Here is a 12397-nt window from a genome sequence, read left to right as displayed (position 1 = left end):
AAGTCACTGCGGTGCCTCAGTGCCTACTGCCTGTAATGGGCTCTGAAGACAGTCAGGATCAGGCCTTTTATTTAGTCAGGATGTGGCTGTTTTTAGCAGAATGAGCCCGTGGTAATTTGTACCTCCTTGTGTAATTGTGTTTATACAGCAATTAATTGCTATGTGATTTTAAAACACTTAATTCAGTCCAGGGGAAAAAAAACAAACAAAAAGGAAAAAGGTAAATAATTCAAAACAGTTTAGAAATCCCTGTCAAGGACGAGGGAGAGGCTAAAAATGGATTTTTCTAATCCATCACTCGCCTCATGGAAGTAACTCTCCTTTCATCTGCTGCTTCCTCTGCCTTAGAATTGATGACCTGGGCATAAATAAAATATTGTTCCTATTTATTATCCAGGGAACTGCCAGGGATGAAGGACAGTGAATCATCAGGGGGGTTGCTGCAACTGCTGCAAATCCTGAGCAACTGGAGCATGGAGTTGATTAGGTTTGAGACTTCCTAGGTTTGCTGTGTCAGTTGCTGGTCCTTGCAGTTGGAAGAGGAGGAAATGCCAGCAGGGTTGGGGGCTTGCTGATAGGGTGAGCTGCCCTATGCACTTCTCATGCAGGTGTGTGCTTTTAATCTGATTTACAGCTTGAAGAACAAGCCCAGGAAAAAACACAGACAAGAGTCTCGAGCTGAGACCTCTGGTTTAATGTGTAATTCAGTCACACGAGCACAGGGGCCACTCTGGGGGGACTTTCATCTCCTGCCTCTTGGGAAGAAGACTGGCTTCTCAGGAGGAGTTCCTTGTGATAATTTCTATTGCAGTCTCATTTTATAGTATCAGAAAATGCTGTCAGAGGGCTTCATATCTGTTTTAGGGTAGCTGATGAAGTCTGCCAGCAAGAAGCAGATCTCTCTGAGACACTGGCACCTCCTGGAGTGGGGCCTCAGCATTGTCTGTTGGAGGTGTTTGGCCCGACAGTTTTTCTCCTCCAGCAGAACTGAAATGGCCAAGGAGTGAAGCTTGAGTGCACGAGCAAACTCCACCCAGAGTCTCCTCTCTTAAAATACACAGTGGTTTTGCATAGAAATCAACTGTTAGAATAAGTAGCAATAACAAATCTAGAAACTGAGACTGTCTTAACCTGGAATTTGAAGATATCCTGTGATCTCTCAGCAGTGACTGTCATGGAAAGAATGAGTTACAATCAGATTTAGCTTAGCTGCTTGTAAAGTGTCTCGATTCCAGCTCAGTTCCGAGAGGGAGGCTGGTGGGAAATGAAGGTATGGGCACATGTGTGAACATGTGTCAGATCTATAGGAGGATGGGCATGCCCTGCACCCTGATGCGGCCAGGAGACCTCAGTGTCTGGGGACCTGTCCTCTGGCACACACATTTTTGTTTGACTTCCATAGAGGACACATCCACAGTGATAAAACAAATTTCAGTACCACAGTGCTTGTTTCATAGTAGAGACAAGCATTCAGAATTCAACAACAAAGGATAACTTTTGATGAACCTTCTCAGTGGTAAGGTGTGCTTATGGTGGCTTCATCTCACTGCAGTGGTTCTTGTCCACGGCTGCTGCCCTGGACAGATCTGCTGTTGCTGAAAAGCGAGTCTGCTCTTACTGTCACCATTGGTGCTATTGTGAGCTTAGCAGCTGTATTAATGGAATACAGTGTTCTACTGATAGTCACTGTTGTGCTGCAAATGAAATAACTTGTTGCATTAGCAGTTTCCATCTTCCACCCCAGTTCTGGTTTGTGTTATCTCTAAAACCCATGTAGTAGCAACAATTAATATGGAAAGAAAGGGCTTTACCCTTCCTGCTTCCTCTCCTGTTTAAAATGACTGTTGGAAGCTTTGAGCTGGCATCAACCTACAGGAAGACAGCAATGCTCAAAAATGGGGCAGAAATTCCATAGGTGCTCCGGTGGCAATGGTAGCGTACACCCCACAAGAATATGATGACCTGGTCAAAGAACTTGATGCTAAATTGCCTCTGGTAGATCTTGAATTCTGGATCTGAAGTGGGGGCATGAGGCAGCCATCCACACTCACAGAAGCTGTGCTGCTCTTCTGCGCCTGCTCTGCCCAGTGCTGTGTTACTTCAGGAATGGATTTTCCTTTGGCAGTAGGAAACTGAATAGCAGAGGAAGGGAGCAGTTGCTCCCTGATGCAGAGCCCGTGCTCCCTGCTCTCCTGGGCTCCATGGCTCTTAGTCACACACATCTATCCTCCTGCTTGGGCTGCGGAGAAGAGAGGGATCTCTTTCCTGAAGCTGCTCTGGTTTTATGTGCCCGTAAATAAGTCAAGAGTAATTGCTTTTAGAAGTAAATACTACATCTGCTTTGTTTTCCCCAGTATTTGCATCCTTTTTCATCCTGAAGTCAAGTTTTGAAGTGGAACAGCAGCAGCTAGAGACCATCAAAATCACAATGGCAACCCCCAGATATTGGGAAGTTTTATAGAAGTAATAAATTTGCTGTATTTCTTATTTGCCTTCAGTTGTTTGTGCCTTTAACATTCACATTTTGAAACTTTGCTTTGAAGTCTGGGGGCTGGAAACACAAAAGTAAGAGCAGAATCCAGGAGCTCAGTGTTTTAATAAGGAGGCTGAACAGTGCAGGGCTCACGATAACATGATGAGACTTAAGAGCATTGTGTTGAACTGAGCCAAGGTCTGGAGGGAGGGAAGAGGACAGAGCAGTTTGCAGCAACTTTCTGAATTTTGACATGCTTTATAGAGCTTGGCTCAGGCTTTAGCTTAGCCGCATGGTAAGTTGTGTTAGAAATCTGTGCACTTGGGGAAAATCAAACCCCTCAATTTTGGCCAGTCTGTGTTTCCAAAATACTGATCCTCATTAATTGCAAGGCCTCAGAAGAGATCTCTCTTCTGCAGTTGGGATATAAAATTTCTCTTTGAACAAAATCTCTTGCTCTCTCCTCTGGTGACAATGGACAGTCATACTGCCACATGAATTAATAACTGGGAATTTGCTCCTGGATCCTGACCCATTTAAATCAGATTGTAGAGCCTGTCTGCCTGGGAGCAACACAGCCCCATCGGAGCATCAGTGTCACCTTCGTGTTGTGCTGATGTGTGTTGGAGAACCGCTTCAATGAACAGTACAGAGCGGTGTTCCATGGATTGCTTCTGATGGGATTGGGCTTCTCTACAGTCCTGCTTGTGTTCTGTCTTCCTGAGCAGCATCGATATGACAGAGTGTGCGTTGGATGTCCTTAGTGGTTCATGACACCTCTTCTTTGGCATTTTTTTGAAGTTTTGTCAACTGTGCTGATTTTTGTTAGTTTCAGCCCTAGAAACCTGTAAAGATGAGAGAATCTCACTGAAAACAAAGTCCTTATTAAAAAATTAAAGAAATAAAAATCAATTATTACTTAAATTTCCCTGAATTTTGAGCAAAGCTGAGTATCTTAAGGAAAGGGGGTGGGGAGGCTGGCATGAGGTACCAGAACACTTGGCTTTCAGAGCACAGCAGAGTCCATGACATGAAAGCTGCGTCAGTGCTGAAGGGCTCTTGTAGGTTTGAGTTGGGCTGAAGATGGGTTCAGCTGATGGTGAGTGACAGCTAAATTTAGCCTCTTTCGAAAGGGGACAGAAGCATTGGGCCCAGCTCACGCAGCATTGCTTCAGTTGAAACAGTTCCAAGGGGTAAAGTTTCTCCTCTTGCACACAAAGCAAGAATTGATTCTTTCCCCATGAAAGTGGGATGTAGCAGAAGTGTAAGGTGCTTCAGTCACTGACAGTTTGCACCATTACATTGACCTTTTCCCTGACAACACCACCATCCAGCTTTTTCCAAGCAGCAGAGAATTTATTCCATGGGAGGCAGAGGTGATGCCAGCAGCGTTGCCTGCTGGTATTTTTGTGGGTGTGTGTTCAGACCTTTTGCACTGTCTGTCTGCAGTCTTTCCCCACCTATCCTGTGCACTGAAAGTGCTGAGTTGCTTCCCGTTAGGACAAAAGGCTCTTATCAGACACGTCTCGCTCCTGTTTGCATTGGGTGTATAGGGAATGAGGGGGTTGAATGAGCACCTGCTGCTGCCAGGATGCAGGGTGAAAAACTGTAATAACATCTCCATGAGAATAAACAAAAATGGAAGTAACATCTTTCATCTTTCCAGCCTGTGCATCTTCTTGCAGACTACATAACCTAAGACACAAACATGATGTAAAACTGCTTGGATGTAGCTGTTCCTACAGAGAAACACAACAGACTCATAGTTATTCACTCTGTATTTGCACAGCAGCAGAAACTGCTGGGAAATAAGGCCATGCTGAATTAATTGAATTACTTCAGAGATGAGTTTGGTCCACTAATTCCATATCGACTTTGGGCTTTAAATAGCTTTAAGGACCCATGTTAAAACTCAATTAAAACTCAGGAATGCAGTTGGAACAGGGTAAAGTCACATCTGTGCACAAGGTGGAATAATGGAACTGGTTCCCTTGACATGGGTCTGTATCCTGCATAATCAGAGCAAAATTGAATCTCAGTTTAATCTGATCACTGACTGGCCTTTCTGTGAGGAAGAACAAGATGGAATTAGTGAACCCCGAGGAGGTCTCTCTAGTATGTGAGGATACAGGGAACAAGCAATTGAACTCGTGCTCCCTTGGGAGAAATGTGAATGTGATGCAAGCAGATGGCTCAAGTGGCTCACGCTGTCTAGGGGAGATCCCAGAACCTACAGCAGGTATTTCTGTAGTTCTGTTTTCCCAACTTCATTCCCACTGCACAGTGACTCTCAAGTAACCTCTGTAGAGTCATCATACACCTAGTGCTGTTACCAGGCATAGTGGTTCCTCTAAACTCATTGCAGGACTTATCTTGTTAATGAAATAATTATAGCCATAATTAACAGGGTTTGAAAGGTGCCATTAAGGCAGAGCTTTCTGTGTGATGTTGCCTGTTACGTGGAATAGCAGATGAGGGGAATTGGGATTAAGTGCTAGAGGGAGTAGGATGAGTGTGAGGAGAGCCTGTGTTTTGTAGTGTATGTGCAAACTCGTGTGCACTTGAGTTGACACCATGCTTTGATCATACTTGAAAGGTCTCCTCTCCCTTTTCAAATGGTATTTTATGAGGACATCTCATCCTTAGATGTTTAAGGGTTAAGTCAGCGGCAAGAATAGAGGAATCTTATAATCAGTGTTGTGCAAATGAATGTAGTAACTTAAAAACAAAAGTTGTGTGTCTAAGTGGGAAATAAGGGATAACAGAGCTATTTCTGAGCAGATGGAGTTTTCTGACACAGCTTTCAGTGTCTCTTAAACCTGGGAGGTTTTAATACTGTTTCTCTTACTCACTGCATTGCTCTGTTCCAGTGGGGACATCACGGGCCCAGAAAACCTGTCCTTTTTCTGAGGAGTCCAGATGACCGTGCTCAGTTGGCTTCTCCTCATGCTACTGCTTGGCATTGCCTGGGACGTGCCGACCGCTGTTGATCTCCGGCGGTAGCTTTGGGCCCTCTGTTCCTGTTCATGTCCTTGCAGTGAGAATTATTTGTAGCTTTCAAGTATGTAGCGTGAAGGGGCGCGCTCTGTTCCTTTTTCCTCTTGAAGCTCTTTGGGACCAGTTGCCTTTTCATTTTTGTTGTATTGGTTTGTTAAAAGGCTGCCAGCTGGATATAGGTAAGTGGGGGCTTTCTCTGCTGCACGCTGCAGAGATCATACATCAGTATGTAGCCATTTAGTCCTGGCAACTGCTTCCTATCTTTCCAGATGATTCCAGCCAGCTCTTTTTGTGTTTAGCCTATTGTCGAGTGCCGTCACAAAGACTTGGGGTATTAATCCTGTCATCCGTTCAGCGTTTGGAACTGCTGAGTGGGCTGCACAGTGAATGAGAAGCTGTAGGTGCTAGGAAAAGGGGGTATGGTGTGTAGGTGTGTTTGGAGCACATTCAGAATCCGTGCCTTTCCCTGCACTGTTTGAATGTGACAATTTCCTTCTGTGTCTTCAGCAGTCCCCAGTAAGGGGAAAGCGGCAGTGCAAAGGTCTGATGGTGGTGGGAAGGCAGGCGGAACGTGAAACAGGCTGGAGTGATGGAGGGGCATAGCCGCTTCCCTGCACGCATGTGTGGTTGCCTGCGTGCTGTTGCTTCGCTGAAGAAGGCTCTGAAGGAGTCACATGTCTTGCTCAGAGCAAACAGAGTGGTAGATTCAGCATTTAGGATTGAGGCCAGAATATAATATAATGACTAAACCAACATGACAGCTCCCAAGGTCAAGGTTGTTGAATATATAAGGATTCAACTTTGAGTCTTGCAGGCTGAGTCCATCTCTAGTGAGCAGAATGTGACCACCACAAAGGAGCTGGCACTTCTTAGATGCTGGCTGCATGTTGCACTTCCTTCTGCAGCAGATCTGGTTTAACAGCATCTGTGAAACCCAAGCCCCCTATCCTGCAGACTGGCTCTCACTAGAGCTGCAGTTCTGCACTGTGCTTCTTTGCCAGCAAATTTAGCTTGAGAACTTTGTACTCTGAATGACTTGTGTCTGCCCCCATACTGTGATTATTAAGTAGTCTGTGTGATTGCCCTTTAAACTGGATCCATGATATGGTTGGTACAAGGAGGAAAAGCTATTTCCCTCAAACCCACCCACCCCCTGCCAAAGTATTTGTTTTTAAAAATAATGATTTCACAGATCTAATTTGGAATCAGCACAGCTGAGGAGGCCATAATGAGTGTAAATTGGGTGATAGGAACTTCTGAAACCAGAGCAGCTGCCAAAGGCATCTTAGCATGGAGCTTCTGCTGCAACGAGAGACAGCTTGGCAGGCAAGGATCTGCAGCCAAATAGCTGACTCCAGGCTTGTGGTTTCCCACCTGGGTGCTCAAATCAGCACTTCTTAGGCCCTGCAACTTTTAGATACCTTCATGCTGAGGAGAGCACCCAGGGGCAGGGGAGGTTTTTGAAGGCGAGTAGTCAGGAGGAATAAGCCATTGTATATTACACATCTCAAAAGCTTGTATTGTATTTTAGAGGGCTCAGGAGGATGGGGAGGGAGAGTTTTGTTGCTGGCATATACAGATGTGTTTCCAGCCAGACGCTGAGCATTAGCAGTGCAGAGAAAACTATGTGCTTGGGCTTTCAGTGGGAAACAACAACAAAAAAATCCTTTCCATTTCTTTCATCTGGAAAGTGATGCCAGGAGCTGCTGTTCTAGAGAATAAGAAGTCTGGATTTATAAACACGCCTATGAGATGCACCTTTGAGTGTGCCTTAAGAAAATCTACATGGGGAAAATGCATAGCATAGAAAGTAGGTCTTACTGCTGTCACTGTTCAGTGAAAGCCAAGTGTGTTGTGGAAATCTCTGTGTGATTCTTAATAAAACACCAGCAAAACCAATGAAAAGGAGATCTGTTTGTGTACAAATACACCTGTTTCTTCTGGTTTCATAGTGCCCGTTGCAGCCTGTGCCAGAAGGAAAGGAGCATCTCCAGAAAAAGCAGAGGTTACAACACCCAGATAAAACCTGCCTGTGCTACCTTTATAAAGACACAGTCAGTTCAGCCTTGGGAAGAGCAGCTGCACTGGAGAGCTTGAGATGGTTGCCAAACTTCTCTCACTTTTTTTATATGATTTGCCAAATCCTTAGCTAGCTGGAGGGTGAATATTCAGACAGGCAGCAGCACTGAAAGCTGAGCACTGAAAAGTTCTGCTTGGGCAGGAGAGAATGAATGTGATTTTTTTGCAGTGACCACGCTCAGATATCTGAAAACACTGGCTTGAGCTGGAAGGAAGGGCACCTCTGAAAGGATGCTACTGTCCCTGGGGTGGGGAGCTTGAATAGTGTCCAGTGAGCCACAAACACAAAGCTGATGGGTTTGGTTTTGTTGTTTATTAAAGACAGGCCTTTGTACAGCAGTAATGGAAAATCCTATTTCTGTACCAATAAAAGCTTTGCTCTCTTGGTTGTTGTTATTGGCAAACTTAGTCACTTTGGTGTTTATGGAAAAGTATTTACTGTGAAGGACTGGATGGTTAACAAGCTTCATCTGCTTTCATTTTGCTTTGATGGCACACATGTTGTTGTGGGAACTTCTTATTCATTGCTGTCCCCCATCAGCAGTCCATCCTGCTAGGCTTCTATCTCTCTTCTGCAGCATGGATAGCTGATGCTCCTGCTGTTTGCTGTCATAAGGTAGAGCATTGCTTGGGTCTGGTTTGGACTCTTTTTCTGTCCTGGGGGCCATTGGCTTTGTGTCAGTTCCTACTTTACCACACAGGACGCTGAAACAATGCAGTGTGTGTTTTGTAACAGGCTAGACCTAGTTGGCATGTGGGGTATCAGCCAGCTGACAATAGCAATAATAAAGAACTTGAGTGCTGCAGAAGGATTAAAAGAAGCTTCTCTAATAAATGCAATTACACAAACATGCTTGAGCCATGTGTCCTGTTTAATTCTTTCCCAAGAAAACAGGCATTCCTCAGGGCACTGCTTTTGTCTGAGTGAAAGAGATAGCCAAGCGCCTCACAGGCATCCTCTCTGAATCCAGAGTGCCTGTTCTGTGCCCTGGGTGGCAACCAATTGCTGAGCTTCAGAGTCCTCTGAAGAATAGTTGTTCCTCCAGGACTGAGTCAAGTTTTTTGCCAGGCAGTGACTTTATAGCTGGCAGAACCCTTGCTGCCATTCAGACCTCACAGGCAGCTTTCGTTGCTGGCTGTGGCTCCCTGCCTGCACGCCCCTTGGTATTGTGTTTGCCAGAGGTGCCTTTGCTATGTAGTAGGGAGCTTTTTGCATATGTTCTTGCAATTTGGGGTCTTCCATGGGCCTTTGCCACTTCCGGAGAGTACCTTGACACCAAGAAGGGCACCAGGGTAAATGCTGTGACAGACTGTACTTGCTCTGCTGTCAGGGCAGGTTTAAATCACACCTTTAATGTGTTCTATTCTCTCCTGCTGGTGAGTGAATTTTCCATCTCTGCCTTTCACATGAACATGGTTCATGATGCAGAGAACATCTTAGAGGCTGTTAGCCCAGGCAGCACCCAAGAAGTGCTTGCTGGAGCTAATGGGTTGGTACCCCAGCTTTAGGCATTAGAACTGTTATCTGGAAACATGCAGCAGCCTTCCCAGTGTGGAGGAAACAGCTGGTGAATGCAGATATATGTGGACATAAGAACTGGGGTCCAGATCATCCACGGGCTTGCTGGCTCCCAGGCATGACTTTGACTTTGCTTCTCCATGAGGCTCTGTAGGGGTGAATCCATAGGGCTCACAGAATGAGATGGCTTGGGAAGGGCAGGAACACCACAGATATTGCTTCATGTGATGTGGGAAGAGCACATTTGTGTTGCCCCAGGTTTAGGTTGCCCTTAACTAAATAGATGACTAGTGTTAGTGGTCCAGGGAGGGAACGGTAAAACCTTGAATGTTTATCTAGTCTCTCAAAACTCTGTCTCCCTGCTTTTAAGAGTGTTTAGCCTGAAATCATCACTCAGCTGTAGAAGCAGAGGTTTTAAGAAAATCATTAAATATTCCAAGGCTCCTGGTAAGGTGCAAGGTAAATGATGAAGTGGTCCAGAAGAGCTGCTCTTTGACTTTCCCAGCTCCTTGCATACATACGCTGAGATACCTCGTGATCTTGTATACAGAGAGCAACTGCGCTCTTGCTCAGAAGCACCAAATGTTTCATTCAGTGCATGCTTGTCAGAGCACATAAAAAGTGAAGGTAGCACTTGCTATGTGTGAGCCAGCTCTTGTAAGCAAGGCACCGTGACAGGGTGATGTTACAGATGTGACACAATGGAGCCTTCTGGCTCATGGAAGTGTCCTGCCAGGCTGGTATTTCCCTGCTCTCTTTGAAGCACTGCCTTTTCATGGTGATGCTGTAAGATCCTGAGGAAACGTGTGGCAAAGAGGATGTGCCGTGACTCATAATTATCCGGTGTGGTTGCGTTGCTGTGTGGTTCTCTGTTGTCCATGTTCATCTCTATGCAATTGTATCTCATTGTATGTTTGGATCCACTCCCGAAGATCTCCCTGGCATCAGTGGGAATATGAAGGGCTTGCAGGCACCTCAGCAAGGTTAAGGTCTTTTGTAAGATCACTAGAGTAGAGGTTGTATTTGTGTGCACAGCACCTTGCACAAATAGGTCACAGTCAGTTTGGTTCAGCATCCATCTGTGCGGTCTTCCTAAGGGGAGTTCAAGTGCTGTCATATGCAGCAGCAGTGTTTCCAAACTGTGGCAGTGCAGTGGGAAGCCTCTGCGAGCACCTTGGTTTAAAAAAGAGATCCAAATCAGTATTTGGCAGCAAGGCTGTGCTAGGGAGGGGTGAGGCAGTAGTGTGAAATTCATAAACAGAACTGAACAGGTCATAACAGACATTGCTGGGATATAAGAGAGAAAATGGCTTAACTCTTGAAAAGTACATTGGAAATGCTGGTAGTACCAGGTGAAGTTCCCGCTGGGCTGCCAGCATGCCTTGTGAAATAGGCAGGTGTTAGAATTGAAGGCAGATGCTCCCTTCCTGACTGCAGGACAAGACCTCTGTTCATCAGTGCTCATCTCCTCCTGACACTTTGCTTTGTGCTTTTTCCATCTCGAAGACTCTAACAATGTGTGTTTCTCAGGCCCTGGCTAACAGTTGCTATAACTACCATTAGTGAAGCCACTTAGGGCAGGTTCTGGTTTAGCTTTTCTTCCATCAATCAGCCAACTGAATTTTGTTTTCTTGCCTTTCAGTCCTTTCAAGGAAGCCAAGGACGAGCATACCTCTTCAATTCAGTGTGAGTAGAACTTTGTACATGTCACCTCTACGTCTCTAAGGATAGATTTAAGAAAACCCTTGTGAAGAAGAAAACAAAAGGATAGTCTTCCTCTAGAAAACCTCTGCCTAAGCCTTGGGAGCTTGCTGAAAATGGTTGGAGAAGGAGGCAGGAAATAACACTGATTCATATTTGATTTCATGTTGAGGTTTCAGATAAGCAGCTAGGAAAAGGTGGTTTTGTCATCATCAGGTTGAGAAATAAGAGCTAATGTATGAGTCATTCTCTTCTCAGAGAATGTAGTTGGGCAAAATAAATGTAGAGAATAAATTGTATCTAAATCTGAACTTACTTTTTAGAGCTAGCATAAAGACCAAGTGTAATTTTCCCAATAACTGAAAATAGTTTTGATGAGATCACTGCTGGGATGCCTTTGAGAAGAACTGCTGATTTCAGTTACAGTTTTCGGTTTTCCATTTGGGAAAGTAAAAGTACCATTTTCTCAATTTGAAAATGAAAATCTTTCCCAAATGCATAATTAGTGCAATTTACTAGAATGTTATTAATGTTCTCTTCAAAGCTTTGTAGAACTTTCAGATGAATAAAAGATTTATTTCACCATTTTCATTCTATTCTGAAAATGCAAAAGATCTTCATTTTGGTACTCGGTATCCTGAACCTCCTGCTTATGTTTTCAAATACTGCATTAAAATTGCTGTCAACTTCAGTGCAGCATTTTGATGTGCAAAGACTCACTAATAGGGAGCATCTCTCCTTTGTCCACAGAGTTAACGTGGGTTGTGGCCCTGCAGAGGAGCGGGTGTTACTAACGGGATTACATGCGGTTGCAGATATTTACTGTGAAAACTGCAAAACCACACTGGGTTGGAAATATGTGAGTATCACTGTAATTTTTCCTGTGGACATCTTTGCTCCAGCCCTTTCTGAAGGTGTGTGTCTGGTAACGTGGTCTCACGGAAAGACCATTAACTTGGGAAGCAGAAATGCAGGTTCCGGTCTGAAGCCCCATCTTTTTTCCTTTCTGTGTTTTCTTTTCTCTCCTGTCTTGTGTTTGTTGCATTCATTCAGAGCAGGAGCTCTTTGTGGCTAATGTATGTTTCTTACTAAGAATATACACTGTGGGCCTGGTTGTGGTGGGTGTCCCTTAGTGATACTTAATATAAATGTGAGGATAACATCAGTCAGACATGTGGTTCATCTTGTCTTTTTTCCCAGACAATACCAGAATAATAGAATGATCCATATATTGTTAATCCTGTGTCCTTCCCACTGGAAATGTTGGTCATGAGTTTATTGAACATGAGCTTGTTTATTTGCTGTCTCTTGCTCTTCATAAATTTGGTTACCTTCAAATAAAGGCTTATGCTACAGTCCAGTTTCTGCTTCAGGAGGCACACAGCAAACTTGTTTGTCAAAACATTTTGACCAGTGTCTAAACACAGCATAGACAGAAATATTCTTTATTCTATCTGGCCTCTGTACAGAAATACTCTTTAATAAATCAATTGAAAGGCTATAAAAAGTAAAGCATCAATAATTGATGCGGTAGGAATCCATGCAGAACCACCGCATGGCTCTCACAAATGGAAAAGGACACTAAGTGCAAAACTGAGGTTACTGTAAAACAAAACACAAAATGTTGT

At 44.4% G+C, this 12397-nt stretch overlaps 1 protein-coding gene across 2 annotated transcripts in view; it reads left to right on the top strand.

Annotated features, from left to right (window-relative positions):
- The window catches only part of YPEL2 (yippee like 2), a 78766-nt gene that overhangs the window by 60490 nt on the left and 5879 nt on the right, over positions 1 to 12397 (top strand). For both annotated transcript variants that reach the window (XM_061470570.1, XM_061470569.1), the window contains exons 3-4: positions 10711 to 10754; positions 11520 to 11628. In XM_061470570.1, coding sequence (XP_061326554.1) covers positions 10711 to 10754; positions 11520 to 11628 — 153 coding nt within the window. The remainder of the gene's footprint in view (positions 1 to 10710; positions 10755 to 11519; positions 11629 to 12397) is intronic.

The sequence above is a fragment of the Pezoporus flaviventris genome, unplaced genomic scaffold (genome assembly GCF_033815535.1).
Source record: "Pezoporus flaviventris isolate CSIRO_AGI_PZ_B2104156 unplaced genomic scaffold, CSIRO_AGI_Pfla_v1 ptg000063l, whole genome shotgun sequence".
Lineage (NCBI taxonomy): Eukaryota > Metazoa > Chordata > Aves > Psittaciformes > Psittacidae > Pezoporus > Pezoporus flaviventris.
This window is presented reverse-complemented; position numbering and strand designations above follow the sequence as displayed.